Source organism: Herpailurus yagouaroundi, unplaced genomic scaffold (genome assembly GCF_014898765.1).
Source record: "Herpailurus yagouaroundi ecotype Mexico unplaced genomic scaffold, PumYag 163, whole genome shotgun sequence".
Classification (NCBI taxonomy): domain Eukaryota; kingdom Metazoa; phylum Chordata; class Mammalia; order Carnivora; family Felidae; genus Herpailurus; species Herpailurus yagouaroundi.
Genome location: NW_024412404.1, coordinates 28,940,491 through 28,962,659, shown reverse-complemented (window position 1 = coordinate 28,962,659; position 22,169 = coordinate 28,940,491). Strand labels below are relative to the sequence as shown.

General features: G+C 47.0%; 1 protein-coding gene across 1 annotated transcript in view; it reads left to right on the top strand.

Annotated features, from left to right (window-relative positions):
* The first annotated feature begins 10,512 nt into the window (after positions 1 to 10,512).
* The window catches only part of TMEM72 (transmembrane protein 72), a 31,132-nt gene continuing 19,475 nt past the window's right edge, over positions 10,513 to 22,169 (top strand). The window contains exon 1 of the mRNA XM_040485780.1: positions 10,513 to 11,219. Within this exon, the coding sequence (XP_040341714.1) occupies positions 11,150 to 11,219 (70 nt within the window). The 5' untranslated portion in view covers positions 10,513 to 11,149. The remainder of the gene's footprint in view (positions 11,220 to 22,169) is intronic.

The window sequence follows — 22,169 nt, the reverse complement described above, 5'->3', positions numbered from 1 at the left end:
CAGAGAGCGTCCTTTGCAAACCACTGACCCAAAGGCTGCTGGTTTCTACCTTTCCCACAGTTGCAGCTTTTCCTCCCGCAGGATTCTCTGCAAGGCTAAATCTGATACCCCAACTTCTCGTGCTTAGGCTCCCTGCCCCAATCTTCTGTAGAAAACAGGATTTGCAGAAGGAAGATGGCCAGTGCGGCAGGCAGGATAATGGCCCCCGATAATGTCCATATGCTAATCCCTGGGACCTGTGAGTGATGAGTTACATGGAAAAGGGAAGTAAGGCTGTAGTTGGAATTAGGCTGCTAAGGAGCTGACCCCAAGGTACTATCAGTTACCCAGGTGGGCCCAGTGCACAGTGCACAGCGGAGCCCCTTCCCCATCTGGGAAAGAGATGAGATGAAGGAAAACGTTTGAAGGTGAGACATGGGATGCAGCCACATTTGATGGCTTTGAAGGTGGAGAAAGGTGGCCACAAACTAAGGAATGTAAGTGCCCTCTAGCAGCTGACAGCCAGCAAGAAGACGGGACCCTCAGTCCTACAGCCACAAGGAACTGAACTCTGCCAATAACCTGGATGAGCAAGGAAATGGGTCCTCCCACGGAGGCTCCAGAAAGAGGCAACACCTTGATTTTAGCCCAGATACCAGATTTAGCCCCATTGCAGACCAGAGCTCTGTGGCTCTACATCCCTGTGTGCTGCCCTTGCCCCTGTCCTATGTCTGTGCCCTGGTGTAATCCCCACCATCCCAGAGTTTCCAGAATCCCCTTCCAAGACAGTCTTTGGATCAGGTAAAACAGGTGGGAATTATACAGGCAGAAACTGTAGGTGGAAGGAACAGAGAGGTGAGGCATCACAGGAAAACGGGAAAAGTGAGACCTGTTTAATTTTTTTTTTAAGGTTTATTCATTTTTCAGAGACAGAGCGTGAGTGGGGGAGGGGAAGAGAGATGGGGAGACACAGAATCTGAACCAGGCTCCAGGCTCTGAGCTGTCAGCACAGAGCCAGAGGCGGGGCCCGAACTCACGGACAGCAAGGTCATGACCTGAGCTGAAGGCGGATGCTGAACCAACTGAGCCACCCAGGCGCCCTGAGACCGGTTTAAAACCTGAGAACATACACATGAGGAGCTGACCAAGGTGGCAGTCAGAGTGGGAGACTTCGTCCCAAGAGGGAGATTCTGCAGGCGTCCCCACTGCCCTAACACAGCCTCTCCCTGGAAACATCCTGTGATGGGAACTCACCAACCTCACCTCAGCTCAGCTCATCATTAGGTAGCTCACACAGTGGGAGAATTACTACACGTGGTGAATATCATCGCTGAGATGGGGAAGGCCCCTGCCCCACTCACCCTCCTTCCCAGCTGGGGAGAGAGTCCCCTATAACCAAGCTGGGATCTCCATGTCCCTTGGCCTTTACACGGGCCACAGTCATGACTGATGTGGGCCCAGGCTTCCAGCAGGTCTTAGGGATCGGCTTCGGTGCCTGTGGATGGCATGGGCTGGCCTGATGGTCCTGGGACACTGTGTCTTCTCCATCACTGAGGCCTCCACATCTGTGGCTTGGAGTGTTTCTAAACCATTTCCGCTAAGAAACCCCTGTGTTGTTTCTCGCCCGTGCCACTAAATTCATGCAGCTTTTAAGGTTTTTAACTGTATACAGCTTTGTTCTCTTATGCAGTACCAAATAGTAGGCCTTCCTTACACAAGCATTTTTGTTGGCGGGTGCATTATTCCAGGATACTTTCAAGTTAAAAAAATCAGTTATTTAGCAACATGCATGTTATCATGTTGTGGCAAGAAAATATGGGTTTTTTTTTTTTTGTCTACGCATAATAGTATAGCTAAAAGAACCCATTCTCATATATTAACATCCAGAGAAGGGGTACTTTCTTAACTTTTAACCCTGCTTCCTTTTTAAAAATGCATTTTATTTTTTTTCCAACTAATAAAAAAGTAGCCAAGCTTAATATTTCAAGAGACAATAAGAGGCTTCAGGCAGCAAATCAACAAAAACAACAGTTACAAAAAGTTGTCCCCTATTTCTCTAATCCCTCTCCCCAGATCCACTCTCCAAAGATAAGCGTTTCCATTTCTTCTAGCAAATTCTTCTGATATTCACTGTGCTATTTTTTGGTAATATATTCGTGTTGCAATTTTCCATTAATCAGCTGTAGGCATTAACCTTTGACCTCCCCATCACTGTCTCTCCTTTCATCTTCCTAAAATTTAATCATTCTGGAGACTTCTTTTCTTCAGTCCTCAGAAGTTTTCTTGTGTTCATCTTCCATACTTCGTGCTCCCCACCCCCGTCAGCCTTTCTGGAAGTCCTGGAGATCAATAGACATACCCTTAGACTTTTCCTTTTCTCTATTTCCTTTTCTTTGTCTTTTTGTTGTACTGGATTTTAGCTTCTAACTGGTCTATTATTTTATTTTGTTTGGGTTTTGTTTATTTTTCATTTTGAGATTCTTTTGCTCTGGGGTTGCTATTGTGTATTCAAAATACAGTGTATTCTGTCCTTGTTTCATTGATGTGATACCTTCTCATATGTCTCTCAAGATAGTAATTATAGGGTTTATTGTTTTTAAGCTTTCTGTGTGTCCTCCATTGTCTGTACCTTCTCTCTGGGTCTTTCTTTTCTGTTTGTCTGGGACTCTTTCTGTGATGTTGGAGCCTTTCCTCAAATATGACCTAATACCTATGACAAGGTACTAAAAAACTGATTGGAAATGTGGAGACTGATGTGGAGACTTTGAGGACTTGGGGTTTTCACCAGAAGGCCATGAGACTTTTTGGTCTCCTAAAGTTAATTTTCAGGTATTCTGTGGGGCTATTCACACTTTCCAGGAAAGCTGTTCTCTAGGGTCCCAGGTCTGCCTCTGCTGTTCTAGAGTCAAGTCAGGGAAAGAGCTGGAGAGCCGACAGGTCAGCACAAGTCTGACTTTAACCCCTGTCTTCTGTCCTGTGCCTCGCCTAGCCTCCCAGAGCCTGACACATTTCCATTCAGTTCATCTGGACAATAAACTTCTTGTCTCCATTGGATGGAGGAACAGGAGATGAGCAGGGCAGAGAGAAGGGGGGGGGGGGGGGGGGGCAGATGGCATGGGGAAGGGAAAGGACCTGAGAGTCCAACTGCTCAGTTTCCAGACTTTCAACTATTCGCCCATTTTTAGCTCCAAGCCTGACCCCGGCTCCCTGGTCCATGGTGTCCCTGAGTGCTGAGCCCCTCAGGGATTTGCAGGGCGAAACACTCACTGCTCACAGGAAATACCCACTGCTGGCCAGTAGCTCGAACCGTCCCATGTTCTGCAAAATCAGTTGCCACTTCTCCATCCACCTCCACTTGAATTCTGCTGTTTGCTCTTATCTTGTGTCCATAGAGTAATCGTTTTTAAATTGTCACACTCCATTTGAGTGGGGAGGAGCCAAATGCTTATCATTAAAAAAAAAAAAAGCCACATTCATCTGGAAGCCCCTGTGTTTTCAAAACTAAACCTTGGTGTTGTTGGTTTTTGGTTTTTGACTTTTTTTTTTTTTTTTAGTTGTATCAGAAAAAAAAAATTAGCAATTGGGTGATGTGAGTGAATGAAGAGACTCAAATGAATAAAACATGGTTTCAGCACTTAGAGAAGTTACAAATGACCTTGCTTGACTTCTGAACAAAGTTCACCAACAGGACTCTCGTTTTTCCTGACAGAGCCTTAGACATCTTTTGAGAATTAATTTCAACCAAAAAATCAAAATTTTCAGAGACACTATCATGAAAAGCACGGACATGGAAGGGGAAATTGTAGTTTCCCCTCCTAACTTCACCCCTGCCCTCACATTTCATGGCGGGTGTGGTTTTTTGGGGAGAGCAGAGCCAGGGCCTTCACGAAGGAGCCTGTGTTCTTTCTCCTGAGCTCCCCTTGGGGTTCTGATTGATGTGGAAACCCCTTCCTCCCAGCAACAACAGAGGGGAACCTTGTCTGAGGCAACTTGGCGCCTTTGACTAAAATATTATTTCCTCCACATGTTGGAGTTCACTCTTGGGAGCGTTGGGGATTTAACCTCCTAAATGCTACAAACCTGGACAGGTATTTAGTCTCACTGTGCCCCCTGGGAGGACTGATGTCAGAGACCAATTTCCCAAACTCTGTGGTCATCAAGAAGGCCAAGCCCGTGAAATGTTTAAAACCTCTTGTGGCCTCGCACTGTAAATCTGTGTCTCGACAGACAGTCCCGGGAGACCTGGCTGCGACGGCAGGGCCGTCTGACCACGTCCGACGAAGCTTGCTCAGCAGAGCAGGTGGTCCCCGTGTGTCAGGCCCCCATCAGGCATGGCCATCCCTCACTCTGTCAGTCTACCCTTTCAGGACAGCTTAATTGAAATGGAGTCCAGGGTTATAAAGCCCACAACCTCAGTGACTTGGAAAGATCTGAAGGGACCACCTGTTTCGCTATAAGCGTGGAAAAACCAATCCCCAAGAAACATGACCTGTCCTAGTTCACACTGACCGTTAGAGGCAAGTTGGAATTCACCCCCGGGTAACCTGGCCTGAAGACCACCGCACCATCCCCTCTCCCAGAACCAGTGTGTTAAAATGGCAGCTGCCAAGCATGGCAGACCCGTGCTGCTCAGTAGCTCCCCACCCCCACCCCGTTCCAGAGCAGGTCTCTCTTCCTGCCCTGCACAGACCAAAACATGGTGGACCGTGGGCAGCTCTGCCTCCCTGTGAACTCAGACTCACAGAGAAATTGTTAACACAACCCCATACAGTAGCACAGGCCTCGTGCAGATCGTTGGTAGCCCCTGCACTGTGAGGAAGCATACACAGATGGCACCAAACTTAGAGAAAGAGGGAGAGGTGAAGGGCAAACGTGAGTTTGCCTGAAAATGCATCCACTGCACCCTTTACACTGTCGAGTACGTGGCTTTGCCTACTTCCCGTGCTTTGGCTAAATTGATCCTAAAGAACTAAAGTATAAACAAAGGGTCCCCTTGGACAAGACGTCCTCATTCATTCAAGTATCTACTATCCCCGAGTCCATAAATCTCACCAGCCAGTGGAAGAGGCCAATGTTAACTCGGCAATCGCTAATACAATGCGACCGGCTGCTGGGGGGCTGCAGGTCTGAGGATCTCTGTTGTCTTCTGCAGATACTGAGATGAGGGCCTGAAGAGGTCAAAGGTTTAGATCCGCTCCAGGATTTGTCTCCAGGGCCAGGCACTTCCTTTGAGTTATGCCCATGAGCTTCCTACTATTTTGTGCAAGCTTCCTCATCCCCCAACAGATGAAGATTAGCACACCCCCACATTTCATCCTTTCCTGACTTCTCATGCTCCCCAGAGTCACCCTGGGCATCTAGAAGTTTCGTGCTGCTTTTAATGGCACACAATTTATGGCCATCCCATATGGCAGAGTATATCTGTAAAGCATCCATATGTAGCAATGCACAGAAGCTCTAGACAAGGCCAGAGGCAGCTGCAACCCAGCCTCAGAGGGGCACTCATTCCCATGAACCATCGTGGGAAGACAGTGGAGAGCTTCAGCAAATCCACCATCGCCTCCTCCAATCTGAGAGCAGTTTCCTTTAGAAGCCCTCCTGGATGAACTGCCCCAGGGTTACCGGAATGGTCTCCTCTCACTGGGCAGCTTTATGATAAAGGCACCTGTAAAACCAGAGGGCACAGCAGAGGGAGCCAAGCAGAGACCACTGGGCTCATTGTCTCCTCATTTCTGTTTTGTGTGATCTTGAGTAAATGCACTTAATCTAACATGACTGCTTCCTCATCTATAAAATGTGAATAAAAGAATAGGGTTGTATATACAGCACTTAGCACAGCACCTGGAATGCAGTTAATGTTGAACAAACACTAGTTATTATAATTGTCACTGACGTTATCACTAGTTTTCACAGCCCTGGAGGCAGGACATTTATTACCAAGCAGCTTGAATTATTGTAAGCTGATTGAGTCTGACTGCCTTCCTATGGTTACAACACACAGGGACTCTGGTTAGTGTGCCGTGAAATGAAACAATATAGTAAACAAAGCTCTGGGTGAGCCCTGTCATCCCAAAGAACAGCTTTTCCCTCTATTTCCCTGAGGTCAGGGCCGGGCCGGGCCCCTAATTGGGAGTGTCGTTGGTTCACTGGGTGGAATCCTATTGTTACAAAACCTACAAAAGGTTGACCACAGTGCAGAAAGTTTTCTTGGTTCACTCCTAATAGTAGATCCCGTTTCCCGGCATCTGCTGTAGACAGGTACTTTTGACACAATACTTCTATCCCAGTGAGACACCTTGTAGACCCATTTGATAGATAAGAAAGTTAGGACTGAGAGAGGATAAAGAATGTCTCAGGCCACACAGCTGTTAACTGCGGAACTGAACTGGGCACCCCTCCTCTCCCTCTCTGCACTGCTTCTCTGCCCTGGCCCAGCTGTGGACAGATGCACAGAAGAGGAACCAGGCAAGGTAGGAAATTCTGGCTCTCTTCCTTTGCATTCTAGGTGCATCCCTGGCACTTTTCAGGGCAATTGTCTGGATTCCTTTAAGAATGACAGTCATCTGGAATCACAGACTCGGGGGTCCAAATCGTCTGATCAGAGCTTGAGAATTGCCCTCAGTGTCAGCAATGTAAACGTGCGCGCGCGCGCGCACACACACACACACACACACACACACACACACACACACGGTAGGCTCCAGGGAGCTCATGACCTCCCACACCAGCCCATCCTATGAGTGGGGAACAACTGAGAGAACACCTTCCCCTACTGTGAACTGAAAGTTTCTCCCCATAACGCCCACCCACTAGGGCAAGTTTAAATTCTTCCCAACGCAGCCGGAGTGGAAAGTGTGCTTTCTCTGTGCCATACCCATGCCACACTGTTGTCAGGAGCAGTGGGGCCCCTCACTCTCTGGTCCCTATACTGCTGTAGTCTGAGGCTCCCTTCGTGCTGCGCAGGGTACTTTTCTGCACTCTTTATACAGGTCCCTCACAGCCGTGCTCAGTCCTGGGTCCTTCCCTCCACCCTTTCACAAGCCTCTTGGAAGCCCCCTGATCTCTCAGGGAAGTGCCCCCTTCTTCTTCCTCTGAGCCCATGAAGGACTACAAAGTCAGACCTGAAGGTCTGGGAGCTTCCCCCACCTTCACAGTTAGCTTCTATTTCAGGGCCTCTGGCCCTCGGTTCCTGGAAATCTTTTCTCTGAATTCTGAGATGTCTGAGGACCTTGTCTGCCAGCCAGATTTCTCCTTTCCCCATGGAGCTCCACAAATCGGCTTAGTGACAGCAAGGCCAGAAACTCTGCCAGAGTCCTCTTTGCAGTTTCCTCAAGCCAGCACACAAGGGGTCTCGTCCACTGCGTGCTTTCACAACGGGCCATACCCTCCTTCCTCCACCAACCCGACCTGCACTGGTCTCGAGCTGACAGTGTGAAGCCTGCTTGGGATTCTCTCTTTCTCCCCGTCTCTCTGCACCCCCCAACTTGTGTGCACACACCTTCTCAAAATAAATAAGTAAACGTTTTTTTAAATGTAAATAAATAAATAAATAAATAAACAAGGAACAGGTAAGTTTAGCAGCTCCCTAAGGACATCCAGTGCCCAGTGTTGTTGCCATAGCACTGGACAGACTCACATGCTTGTTTCACCCTTTGCCTTGACCCCCCTCATCACCAAGGAGCTGCCCGTCCTGATACAGGTGCACTCATGGAGGGGGAGCCCAGCCCATCCTCAGGCCCCTTGTTAGAAGCGAGGAACACTTTCCCAGAAGTACATCAGCACATACCCCTTCCAGGCTGTTTGGCCAGAATCGGGTCACACGCTGGCTCCTAAAACAAAGGCACCAGGAAGGGAAGGCTATAATCGGGCCTGCGGAGTTCAACAGACCGTGGCAAGCAAGGCCTGGAAGGAATCTATGTCTTCTGAGCAGGCAGATGTCAGACACCCAGCAAAACCAGCTGCTGTTAGCAAGGAGGAAGCAAAGCGTGCTGCAGGGCTGGCCAGAGCTTCCCGAGGAGCTGAGAGCACAGGCCCCCACAGGGCACGGAGCCACAGGACTGCAGACCCCCCGGCCGCCCGCAACAACATCTGTGCGGTTCATTGTGTGCTACAGACACCCAGGTACCAGCATGTGGGAGAGGGGATGTGGAGCACCAAGACCTGTGAAAAACTGGGAACTTTGTGGGGCGCCTGGGTGGCTCAGTCGGTTGAGCGTCCGACTTCGGCTCAGGTAATGATCTCACAGTTCATGGGTTCGAGCTCCTTGTCAGGCTCTGTGCTGACAGCTCAGAGCCAGGAGCCTGCTTCCGATTCTGTGTCTCCCTCTCTCTCTGCCCCTCCCCCACTCACACTCTGTCTCTCTCTCTCCTTCAAAAATAAATAAACATTAAAAAAAATTTAAAAAAAAGAAAAACTGGGAACTTTGGAGTTGATAAACACAGCTGACCCAAGAAGTAAATATGTCAAACCATACATTTTCAATCTTTTTAAAATTGTTTTCTTTCTTTTTTAGAGAAAGAAAGAGAGCACATGCGCATGCATGAGCTGGCAGGCGGCAGGGGAGGGTAGGTGCTGGGGGGGGGAGAGCGGGCGGGGGGAGGGTACAGAGGATCTGAACCAAGCCCCGCTTCATAGCAGACAGCAGAGAGCTCCATAGGAGCTTGAACTCACAAACCATGAGATCGTGACCTGAGCTGAAGTCCGACGCTCAGCTCACTGAGCCACCCAGGCATCCCCAAACCATACATTTTTAAACTTGATCTTAAAGGTCACATGAACAACAGCGATTCTTAAACTGATTCAAATGGGGGAGATTAAAAAAAAAATTGGTAACCTTTATGGAATGTTATGAAATCTTGACCAAATTAATCAATCATATTAGAATAACTTTGTTATTTTTATTTTTATCATCATAATAAGTCTTTAATCCTCATCCCCTATATCCCCCATGCCCCTACCCACCTCAGCTCTGGTAACCATCAATTTGTTCTCTATGGTTAAGAGTCTGTTTTTTGGTTTGTGTCTCTCTCTTTTTTCTTTGCATGTTTGTTTTGTTTTTTAAATTCCACGTTTGAGTGAGATCATATGGTACTTGTCTTTCTCTGACTATTTCACTTAACATAATAGTCTCTGGCTTCGACCATGTCATTGTAAATGGCGAGATTTCATTCTTTTTATGGCTGAATAATGTTCCAATGTGTACATACACCACATCTTATTATCTGCCCATCAGTTGATGGACACTTGGGCTGCATCAGCAATTTGGCTACAGTAAGTAATGCTGCAATAAACATAGGGATGCATGTATCCCTCTGATTTTGTGGTTTTGTATTTTGGAGTAAAATAACCAGTAGTGTGACTCTTGAATGACAGGGTAATTCTACTTTTACTTTTTTTTGAGCAGCCTTCATTCTGTTTTCCAGAGTGGCTGCCCCAGTTTGCTTTCCCACCAACAGTGCAAGAGGGTTCCTTTTTCTCCACACCCTCATCAACACTTGTTTCTTGTGTTTTTTATTTTAACCATTCTGACAGGTGTGATGTGATATCTCCTTGTAGCTTTGATTTTGATTTCCCTGATGGTAAGCGATGATGATGAACATCTTTTCAGGTGTCTTCTGCCCATTTTTTAAATGGATTATTTGTTTTGGGGTGTTGAGTTGTATCAGTTCTTTACGTATTTTGGATACTAACCCTGTATCAGACATATCATTTGCAAATGTCTTCTCCCATCCTGTAGGTTGCCTTTTAGTTCTGTTGCTTGTTTTCTTCACTGGAAACTTACAATAAATTTTCTAGAGGGGCGCCTGGGTGGCTCAGTCGGTTAGGCCTCTGACTTTGGCTCAGGTCTGATCTCACCATTCATGAGTTCGAGCCCCGCATTAGGCACTGTGCTGATAGCTCGGAGCCTGGAGCCTGCTTTGGATTCTGTGTCTCCCTCTCTCTCTGACCCTCTCCCTCTCACACTCCTTCTCTCTCTCTCTCTCTCTCTCAAAAATAAATGAACATTAAAAAAATTTTTTTAAAAATTTACTAGAGAAAAATATGTATTCGTTATATGAAGGCATATGATCCTCACCAAAGCAATAAGCAAAACAGACTATGCCTGAGCTTTTCGTTATTATTAGAATTTAGTTTGGGGATTTTTTTTTTCCTAATTTGGTTGTTCGGCTGTTTATTCCACTTGAGCAAAGGGATAAAAGATTTCAGAAAAATGCCTGGGAGGAATGCTAAAAGTTTTCATCAATGAGTAAATTGTGAATTAGTAAAAGCCCACGATTGTCAGCTTTTAGAGGCTGGGCTTCCTGGAGCAGCTCTCAGAACATACCCTGAGAATCACCGATCCAGCCAAACCCTCTCATTTATCGTCTGCAAAAGTCACTAAGGCTCACAAACATCTTTGGGTTTCCCCAAGGTCATCCAGTTAATTATTGACACAGAAAGTCCCCTCCCAAAGAATCATAGTGTTTCCCACATCACACGTCAGGGATGCCTGTCGGGGATAAAGGAGGGTCCATGTGTGCTCTGGGCCTGAGCTAAGTATAACTGGTCGGAGTCCAAATCTAGCGTGGCTGCAAAGCTTTCTAATCCACCTATATGCAGAAGAATAGAAGCTTGGAGCTCATTTCATGAGTTGTTTCTGCTAGTGATTTAAAGACACAGCTTTCTCTTCCACACGAAACGGTCACCTCTAGACAATGACTTCCCCGGACCCCGTGGGCCTGAGGTCCAGGTGTGGCTTTCTCAGAGCTGACCAGTAAGGAAGGGCCTGGGCTGGCTCCTCGGCTCTCCCCTCCCACCCAGAAATGGTTAATTGCCAGCTCCAGGCTGCCTCCAGCCCAGCCCTAATTGGCCCGATCTCAAGCGGCCGTGCTGGAGCCGCAGCAACTCTGGACCAGGCCGGAGCTGCGCGGAGCGGCAGGGGCACTCTTCCAAGGTAATGATTAAGCTGAGCGTCTGGCAAGGGCACAGGCAGCAGAGCCGGGAAGGTGAGCCCTGTTCACACCTCGGCCAGGCTGTGGTGGCCAGGACTGGTTTGGAAGGCAGGGCCCCGGGGCACGGGGGCCCAGAGCCGACAGCCACAGCCTCCCCCTGCACACGGGCATCCAAGAGCATCTCAGGCCGGAGCTTCTGCTGCCTGCCCTACTAGGACCCTGCCCTCGACCCTGGCACCATGAAGCTACAGATGTTCTGGACTGGGCTGGAATACACCTGCCGGCTCCTGGGCATCACCACTGCTGCAGGTAAGACCCCGCCTCCCCGCTACAGTCCCCTGCGCCCTGGACACAGCAGACATGGCTGCTCAAGGGGTGGGCGCCAGCAGCATGGGGACAGATGGACACATCGGGCCACATCTGCTCTCACTTTTCTTCCCAATGCCTCCAGAAACACTGTTTCTCAGGGCAGCGGCAGGTGCAGTGGGGTGAGCCTGAGTGAGGGAGCCTGATGCCAAATCTCCACTTGGTAACCCACCACCCATGTGACCCTGGGAGCCCTCAGTGTCCTCATCTGGGAACTGAGTAGAGAGGGTCTGCTCTACCTCCTGGAGGGCTATTGTGAGGTGGAGGTGGGGTCTGAAGGTGAAGGTATAAAAAACCAGGCCAATGTGAGAATTAGATGCCTCCCCGTATAGTTATAAAGATGATCAACAGAGCTCAAACCACAGCCCTATTTCATAGAAAGAGAAATCCCAGCACTTGGGGCAGGCTGAGCTCTAGGACTAAACATGGAGATCCCCGGCTTCCCTTGGCCCACTCCCACCTCATTAACAGAAAGTCCTGTAGAAACCCAAGCCCCCCTCCCTGTGGCCTGACTACAAGAACACAGTGTGGGTCTGGAGAAGAAATGGTTCCCTACCCTGGGCTCCTCTCCCTTACCCGGCCTGATCACAGGCTGCTTGACTTTCTGGAAGCACAGACAGAGCAGAACCAGAGCACCCACGCTCCTAAGTTCTGCCTGCTCACTTCCCGAGTGCAGACCCCAACCTTTAGTCCCATAGGCCCCACATGGCCAGAGTTTGTGTGGGGGAAGTGAGAAGGCAGCGTTCTGAGCTCTTAGCTCTGGTCCCACTGACCCTTAGGAAAAAGAAGAGACACACATTGATCACCAGGTCCTTCCTTGCCACTGGACAAAATCCAGGATGGGTCTTGGCAAATAGGAAATGTCCCCCAGCTCAGACTCCAACAGTGCTGGTTCCAGCCCCCCACCCTGTCATCTGCTGATGTGTGACCTTGGGAGAGCCACCCAGACCCCCTCGGATGGCACTTTCTGATCTGGACCTCCTGGCCAGGTATTTTGAAAGATCAAGGATGCATAAGCTGAGCCTAGTTAAGTGGAACTGAGGGCATAAACCTCTTGGGAGAAGCCTCTATGACATGGTTCAGAGCTTGTTGGGGAGGCTGGCCAGTGGGCTCTTCTAGCATCCAGGTCCTCAGTGCAGGAAGTCAGCTGTCGGGGAAGCTCTAATGCCACCCTTCTTATTGCAAGATGGAGCACCTGAGCCCAAATAGGGGCAGTGACCTTGCCCAAGGTCACACTGCAGATCACAGGGACAGCAAGTCTGGAGCTCAGGTGCCTCAACTTTTGTAAAGGCCAGGACTCTGGCCAAAAAAAACCCTGCTTCTCAGAGTAGGAAACCCCACCCAGCAGACACCAGGAAGGGTCTGGAATTGCTCTGCTGAGGGTCCTGAGTAAATGGGCTGGCAGGGTAGCCATCTCCCACCTCCAACAGAACCACCTTCTTACCTACATATAAGGGAATGAATGCCGACGCCCACAACTTCACATCCTGGGGAGAGAAAGGTAAACCTATAGAGTGTTTCTGTGTCTGGGGTTGGAGTCCTGGTCTACCCCTGTTGATCTTGAGCCCACCCTGCCCTCCTCCAGGCCTTGGTTTTCAGATAACTATAATGTATCCTTTTTAGCTATCAGATATCTTGGTGATATTCTGCCCAGAGCTGCCTCCTGTCAGGAAGCCGTTTTAAGACATATCTATTTTTCTAATAGCCTAGCAAAAGACAGTTTAAAAGTCTGATTTATCTCAGTCAGTGGAAGGGTCTGCAGCCACACACACACACACACACACACACACACACACACCCCTCCTCTTAAGTACACTCTTATCTCTGTGCAGAGGGCTGCTGTTAACGCTGAAGATGGGTCTTCTTCTTGGTTTTGATAAGATCCAGGCTAAAAATAGGCCACAAGTTGCCTTTTAATGGCCTGGCTTTCCAATAATCTTGTTGGAGCTCTTTAGAGTGCTGGGAGCACGTGGGAAGCTAGAGAGAGGGGCTTTGGTGCTTTTGGGCAAATCTCAAGTTTCTTCCAACGTCACTAAACTCCTGGCCCGTTTCCAGTGTGTAAGACTTGCAAATTCTTTATTCCCTTAAGCCTCTTGTTGTTGAAATCTCCGTTGAGAAATCTGGGCCTCATTTACAGGGGCATTGCTACCAGAGAGGAAATAAGACTTGAGACAGAGGCTGTCACTTTACAAAAACCCCAGGAGACCTAACGCAGCCCCTGGTCCTTTTGTCAGAAGGAACGTGGCATCTCCAGAAATGAGGAGAAGCATGTGGCCCAAGGTTGCCCAGTGTCACCTGCAGATGACACCTGCCAATCCACCTGCCAATCCCCTCTGCAGATGGGATCTGGGACTATTAGAGGTTCTAAGGGTACCAGACCCCAGGAGACTCCACCACGACGGCAAAGCCCAGTGGCTAAGGCCTGGTTAGCTGAGCTCATCTCTTCTTCTCCTCCCAGACCCTTTGGATGAAGCTTCTTCAGGATGTCCAGTAGTCCCACGGGCCATTGCTGTCTCACCCCCATGCCCAGCCCCACAACACCAGTGGGCCCAGACAGAGCATTGCCACTGCTGAACAGGGGCAGACAGGCCACGAGCAGCCAGCACCCAGCTGGAAGTGTTTCTAAAATTAGAAAGTTCTCTCCTGTGAGACTTTTTTATGACTTTGAACCAGTCATAAAGTTTCCAAGTCATCACAGAGCTGCCCCCCCCCCAAGACGTTTGTCTTACCCTTGGCCGGCTTCACTCATTTGCATTACCTCTTTGGCATGGAAGGAAATATGTGTGTGAGTGTGTGTGTGTGTGTGTGTGTGTGTGTGCGCGCGCGCGCGCGCGCATGCACATGTGATGTCTGGTGCCTCTGCTGCTGAGATGTGGCTCTTGGAGTCGCTCAAAGAAGCAGATACAACTGGGGAACTGCACACAGACTGTGAGCGCTCCACACCTCCCCTCGCAGATGCCCACTTGTCCAACCCTCAAAGCGGGTTCTCGTTGTGTCCACCTAAAGGCAGGGACGTGCCATCCTGAGTTAGAGACGCGGGTCCCAGGGGGATGTTCAACCCTGGGCTTTATTCTCACTACAAACCCACCATCAGAAAAGGGAACCTGGGAAGTGGGTTGTAACTGAGATGGGAGCCCAGAGGTACAGGGAGCCCCTTCTCTGTCCCGCAGGACTGGTCCCCATCCCTGTTCTTGGAAAGCAGGATTGGCTTCCCTTGGAACTTCGGCAGTCCTCTTAGTCCCTGAGAGAGAATCTCCATGCACTTCCTCACCACTCCTCAGCCCCAGCCCCGAGTCTTTGGGGAAGAGAATGGAAAGAGCCCACTGTGTTGGCCCTTTGGTGAGACCCCTGCAACTTCCCTCAGAGCAATGGCGGCTCGGGGTTGAGGCTTCTCACTGCCAGCGCTTGAGGGCTTTCATCGCTCTTCCAGCCCCGCTCGGGTGTGAGAGCCGATAATGAACATTATTATTTGAGTATTTACTGCGAGCCAAGCTCTGCGCTGCCTGTTTCAAAGGTAGTGTTGCATTTCGTCCTCATAATGACTCTTTGAACCATCATCATACTCCTCCCCATCCCCACTGTATGTGGGGGGAAACTGAGGTTTGGTGGAGTGAAACACCTCATTCAGAGTCTCACAAACAGGAAGCAAAGAGGCAAGATTCTGATTGATGATGGTCTATTCCTGAGACCCGACTCTTCCACCTAACTCCGGCTAAAGAACACGTCTTTATATGTCTTGGCTACCCCAAGATGTGGGAGGTAAAACACACAGAGGGTCCCAAAGAGGCCGGACCGAAGCCACGCCATACACAGGCTCAGGTATGTGGGGTCACAGCTAGTTGGGCACAGCTACGCTGAAGCCTAGTAAGCATGACCAAACACTTCCTGAATCTAAAGACACTGACATTTCATCACTTCCTGTCTCTGAACATGCATACTTTGCCTGGCACTACCAAATCCACTCCTGGACCTCCTCTGAGGACAGACAAATCTGCTCACCTTTCTGGAGGGAACTGTCACAGCAGGACCTCCCATTTATGGGTCCAGAGATGCACAACTGATAACAAGAGTAGAGTCATGATCTTGCTAAAGCCCCACCAGTGTCTATGAGGGCCAAGTGCTGACCTTAGTCCTAGTTTACAAATGAGAAAACCGAAGCTCAGAATGTTCGGGTAGCTTGGCAGCAGTCGCACAGCCAGTAGACAGCGGGTATGGTATTGGGGGTCCAGTCTGCCCACTCGCAGGGATGCAGTGGAACATCCAGGGACCATCAGTACACTGCTCCAAAGAGAGGGCTGCCACACAGCCAACTGGGAAATGGGCCGGCACTGAGACAGGGCCATTTTGAATGAGCCCTGCTTGTCAGGCTAATGTGCTCTTTCTCACAAATCAACTATTTTAGATCAACCTGGAATCACTTAAGGGTTTGTTTTGTTCCAGGTTTTTGACCTATTAACCTCTCCTGTCCTCTAAAGGACAGAGCCACATTCCCCAAAGCCCCATTCCTTGCCAATATTCGGTTCAAACTGGAGATTTGGCTTATTAACATAGCCTAAGACAAAAGAAGCATTTAAACCCAGATGTTCTCATTATTTTTTAAAGAGTACAGCAAATGCATAGTTTGACCTTAGCCCTGACAAAGCCTTCAAAAAACAACAACAACAACAACAACAACAACAACTAATGCTTTTGAGGCAACCATCTTGGGCCCTCCATGCTAATTTCCATCCTTCTTAAATGTGTATCCCCGTGACCATTTCCTGCCATCTAAGGAAGCTTTGTGCACTTCAACATGTCCACAAGTGAATTTATTACCCAAGCAAGACCACATTGTTTTCAGATCCTCCAAATGGATGTTGACTGTTTTCTTTTCTGATCTGATTGTTCCAATGAGTAAATGAGATATCCCTACTTCTGTTCCGCTCCCTTAGCACTGAAAGATCATATGACTTGGGTCAAACATTTTTTTTTTTTACCTCTTTGTGCCTGTGTCCTCCTTAGATTTAGAATCAAGGAATCTGTAACTCCATTTAGGATTCATTTATTCAGCAAACATGTGTTGAGTTCCCATTTTGTGTCGTGTAGACACATAGATTAGGATGGTCTGACCCTTACCCTCGAGAAGCACATGGTCTGACCAGGGAGACAAGCCAATAAATACACATCCCAGCACCAAGTGCTGCAGTGTAGAGTTGGAGGGGTGAATTTGTGTTCTTCTCTACTACTTACTAGGTGTGTGACTTTAGGCATGTTACCTAACCACTTTACACATCAGTTTTTTCACCTATGAAATGGGAATAATGACTGTATTTACCCTCTAGGGCTGTGAACATTCAACAAAACAATGACTGAAGCATGCAAATGCCTGGCACATATATTCTCGATCAGGGCTGGTTAATTTTTAAAGGGATGTGTTGAACACAGGGTTGGTAGAGCATAAGTGATGGGCTCTTCCTGAAGGATGGAAAAAGAAGAAAGACCAGAGGAAAGGAATAAGGCAATCTATGACCCTTGAAGCTGCAAAGGGAGGACGAAGAGTCCTTAGAATATGAAGAGTCTTTTACTGAATAACATTTTCCTTCACAGTTTGAGGTTGGGTCATTAGGATCGGCCCACAGAAAAACTGATCATTTCTAAACCACACGTAGTGATCAAATCAGAAGAAAGATGGTAGTCTCGTTTGGTTTTTTACCAGCTGGCAATTCTCTTAAAATTGTCCTTAGTTCTGAACAACCATCTGAAGAGGGCTATTATCAAAAGAGATTGTCGTTAGATATAAGTGGCAGGTGCTGAGGAGGGAGAGCCTTCTGCGGATTTCCCCTCAAGACTTCCTAGATCACCAGAGGCCAGGTGAAGTCAGATGAAGAAACATGGCTTGTGTGGCATGGATAGAGTATCTGGAAGGGTGGCCATTGTTTTCCGGCACCAGGAAACTGCCATATGGAAGGGTGAGCAAATGTCTTCTTTTTGAACGCAAGCATAAGAAGCAAATACCTTGGGCAAATACCTTGACCTGAAATCAAGACCTAGAAGAAATTCCCCCTGTAGGTCCTTACAAGAATGCTATTCTGTGCTAGAGGTGATACCCTCAATAGTATCAGTGATCCCTGCAGAGCCATCAACAATGTCATCCCCCAAAAGTGGCATATCAGCCTAGATGGCTTCACAAGTGAATTCTACAACATTGAAAAAAATAATATTATCTATTCTACACAACCTTTCCAGAAGTCTGAAAAGGAAGGAATACTTTCAACTCTTCTATAAACTAGCATTGCTCTAATACCAAAACCAGACAAAAACATCATGAGGAAACTACAAATAGCCCTCAAAACATAGATGTAAAAGTCCAAACAGTGGTTTAGCAAATCAAAAAATATATATGTCAAGAAGATAGTATATCATACACAAGTGGAGTTTATCCCAGGAATAGTAAGATTGCTTTAACATTTGAAAATCAATTAATATAATTGACCATATTAACAAACTGAAAAAGAAAAGCTTATATTATACAAAGCATTTGACAGAATTTAACATTCTTTCATGAGGAACCCTATCATCAAACTGGGTATAGAAGAAAACTTTCTCAGCCTAAAAAGAGCATCTACCAAAAACCTTACAGCTACTTACAAGTAAAAGATCAAATGACCTTCTCCTAAGATTAGTAACAAGACAAGAATGTCCACTCTCACCACCTGAGCCAACATTGTACTCAAGATTATAACCAGTATAGTAAGGCAAGAAAAAGAAATAAAGTACATACAGGTTGGCAAGGAAGAAGAAAACTTGTTATTCACAGATGACATGATCATCTATGCAAAATCTGATGGAATCTATCAGAAAAGCTACTAGAACTAATAAAAGGTTTAGTAAGGTTGCATAAGACAAAATCAATATACAGTAACCAACCATATTTCTCTATACCAGCAACAAAAAAATAGAAAATGAAATTTTTGTTGTTGTTGTTGTTTTTTTTTTTAATTTTTTTTTCAACGTTTATTTATTTTTGGGACAGAGAGAGACAGAGCATGAACGGGGGAGGGGCAGAGAGAGAGGGAGACACAGAATCGGAAACAGGCTCCAGGCTCTGAGCCATCAGCCCAGAGCCTGAAGCGGGGCTCGAACTCACGGACCGCGAGATCGTGACCTGGCTGAAGTCGGACGCTTAACCGACTGCGCCACCCAGGCGCCCCTTTGTTGTTTTTTTTTAATGAAAAATTTTAAATACAATTTACATAACGTCAAAAATATGAAGTACTTCAGAATAAATCTGACCCAAAAATAAACTAAAAAAAAAAAAAATGCTAGAGGTAGCAAAGAAGACCTAAAAAATAAAGAAATCTATCCTGCTCATGGGTCAGAAAACAACATTACTCAGATGTCAGTTCTTCCCAAAATTGTCATACAGTTTAAAAGCAAACTCAGTCAAAATCCCAACAGTTTTTTTCCAAAACCTGAAAGCTGCTTCTAAAATTCACATGCAAATACAAAGGTCCTAATATAGCCCAACAATGTTGTAATCAAAGAACAAAGTTAGAACATTAACACTACCTGGGGTGCCTGGGTGGCTTAGTCAGTTAAGCGTCTGACTTTGGCTCAGGTCATGATCTTTTGGTCCGTGAGTTCAAGCCCCGCGTCGGGCTCTGTGCTGACAGCTCAGAGCCTGGAGCCTGTTTCAGATTCTGTGTCTCCCTCTCTCTGACCCTTCCCCGCTCATGCTCTGTCTCTCTCTGTCTCAAAAATAAATAAACGTTAGAACATTAACACTACCTGATTTTAAGACTTATTGTAAGTCTGCAGAAGTCAAGACAATGCACTATTGACATAAAGAAAGACAAATAGGTTAATGGAACAGAATAGTGTCCAGAAACGGGCCCATACATTTATAAACAACAGAGCTTTGACAAAAGTACAGAGGCAATTTAGTGTAGAAAGTATAACTTTTTCAACAAATGGTATCCATTTACCAAAAAATGAATGTCTATCTATAGATTGTACCATACACAGAAAAAGACTAAAGTGGATTATAGACTTAAATGTGAAACCTAAGACTACAAACCTTTTATTTTTTTTAATGTTTATTTATTTTTGAGAGAGTGTGTGTGTGTGAGTGGGGGAGAGGCAGAGAGAGGGGGAGAGAGAGAATCCCAAGCAGGCTCCGCATTGTCAGCACAGAACCAGATGCAAGGCTGGAACCCAGCAACGGCGAGACCATGACCTGAGCCAGAGTCAGAGCTTAACTAACTGAGCCACCCAGGAACGCCTAAAACTAAAAAACTTTTATACTACGGGATAAACTCTAGGTAATGAGTTAAGCCAACGTTTCTTATTTATAATATCAAAAGTTCAATCCGTAAAAGAACAAACTGATAAATCGCATGCCATCAAAATTAAAAACTGCACTTTTCAAAATATAATGTTAAGAGAATGAAAAATCAAGTTGACAAAAATACATGATGGCCAATAAGCCCATGAAAAGATGTTCCACATCATCAGTCATTAAGGAAATGCAAATCAAAACTACAATGAGATATTACTACGTAGTATTAGAATGGCTTTCTACCAAGTACTGAGTGTTGGCAAGGATGTGGAACTCTAATACAGTACTTATGGGATGTAAAATGGTACACTCACTTTGGGAACAATTTGGCAATTTCTTTAAAAAGTAAACATATAACTACCATATGATCTACCATTCCATTCCTAGCTATTGATACCCAAGAGAAAAAAAAAAAAAAAAAAGCAATTTCCAAAAAAAAATTGTACATGGATGTTCATAGCATCTTTATTTGTAACAGCCAGAAGCTAGAGACAACCCAAATGCCCGTCAGCAGATGAGTTATAAACCAGCCCAAGTATATCCATACTGCTTAGCAATAGAAAGGCGTAGGGGCACCTGGGCTCAGTCAGTTAAGTGTCTGACTCTTGATTTTGGGTCAGGTCATGATCTCATGGTTTGTTGGATTGAGTCCTATATCAGGCTCTGAGCTGACAACACAGAGCCTGCTTGGGATCCTCTCTTTCCCTCTATTTCTACCCCTCCCCCCACTCACATGCACTCTCTCTCTCTCTCTCAAAATAAATAAACTTAAAAAAAATAAACAATAGAAAGGCATAAGTCCTGATATGTGCTACCACATGGATAAATCTCAAAGTAATTATACTGAATGACAGTAGACAGCCAAAATAGAGTATATATTGTATGATTCCATTTTTATAAACTTCTAAAAAATGCACACTAATCTCCAATGACAGAAAGCAGGTCAGTGGTTGTCTGGGGGTGGATGGAAGTGTGGGAGTGTAGTATTGCAAGGATACAAGGGCCACTCTGGTTTCTGCATGCCTCATGCTCCAGCAGGTTGGCTCAGGTAGCTGTGCGTGATGATGGTAGAGGCAGGAGAGAGCAGACCAAGTTCACAAACCCATTTCACATCATTGCTTGCATGATGCCTGATAACATCCTCTTGCACGAAGCAAGTCACATTTCTTTTTAAATTTTTTTTCAACGTTTTTTAATTTATTTTTGGGACAGAGAGAGACACAGCATGAACGGGGGAGGGGCAGAGAGAGAGGGAGACACAGAATCGGAAACAGGCTCCAGGCTCCGAGCCATCAGCCCAGAGCCCGACGCGGGGCTCGAACTCACGGACCGCGAGATCGTGACCTGGCTGAAGTCGGACACTTAACCGACTGCGCCACCCAGGCGCCCCGCAAGTCACATTTCTGAGCTCAGATTTGAGGGCTTGGGGAATCAGCCTTCGCTTTAATGCGGGGGACTGCAAAGTCACAAAACAAGGGGTGTGGACACAGAGAGGGGCATTACTTACTGCAATCTACCCCAGGACTTCTACAAGGCCAAATGAAGTAGACCTCCTGGATGGTCAACTTTGGTCTATAGCTCATGTTAAAAGAATCTAGTCTAGAAAATTGAACGGGTGCAAAATCTTGCCTTTGGGAAATTCTTCCCTAACAGGCTTGTGAGAGGTATTAAGGGTACTGACTGCCACACTATACTCTAAAATCTCTTCTAATTGAATATCTAGAATTTTCTACTATAAAATCTTGGCCTTTTCTCCCAGTGACTCTGAACCCTGGCCCATATGTGTCAGCTGAACGTCTCTCAACATACAGGTAAACCTCCCTGCCAGGCTTAGACTCTGCCAAAGCTTCTCCTGGGTTAAGAAGTCTACAGCTACTACCTCATTATCTCAGTGGATCCTTAGCAACTGGCTCCAACATCTTCATGTTCTTAGAAATGGTGCAAGTGTAGCTGTTACCTCTACAACGAGCTGTGACCTTTTCAGAACCTAAACCATCCCCAGCCATTGTCATCAGCTGGTACATCCTTACCCGAGATGTCCTTGTGTATCCTACGACCAGTAGGAGATACACCATACTTGAGGAAGAAGAGGAGAGACAACCATGGCGTGGTGAGTTATGAGGCTGCCCTCAGCAGCAGTGAATATGACATTCTCATCTTGCTCCCCACGCAGCCAGAGCCAATATCACTGCCTGGCGTGAAAAGCCAGGTAATGTGACCTCTAGTGACCTCTGTTGCCATCAGGGCACTGCACTGAATGTAAGACAGATATCAAAACTCCACCCAGTGATGGAGTCGGAACAGACAACCCCCAGCCAACCATGAGGTCTGTCCTGAGACAAAAGCAGCACGAGGCCAGAGGCCCCCAAGATAGCCCCTCAGCAGTCAGCACCACGGACAGGCCACGTCCTCCTGAGCACACTGGTCCGAAGCCCTTGGCATCCCTAGCAAGTCACACAGAGGACGTGACACAAGAGATGTTGAAATGGATGGGGATTTGGACTACTGATATCCCAATCAGGCCTGCAGAAGGGACCTCAGGCAGAAAAATCAATGAACACCATCAGTGCGCAGAG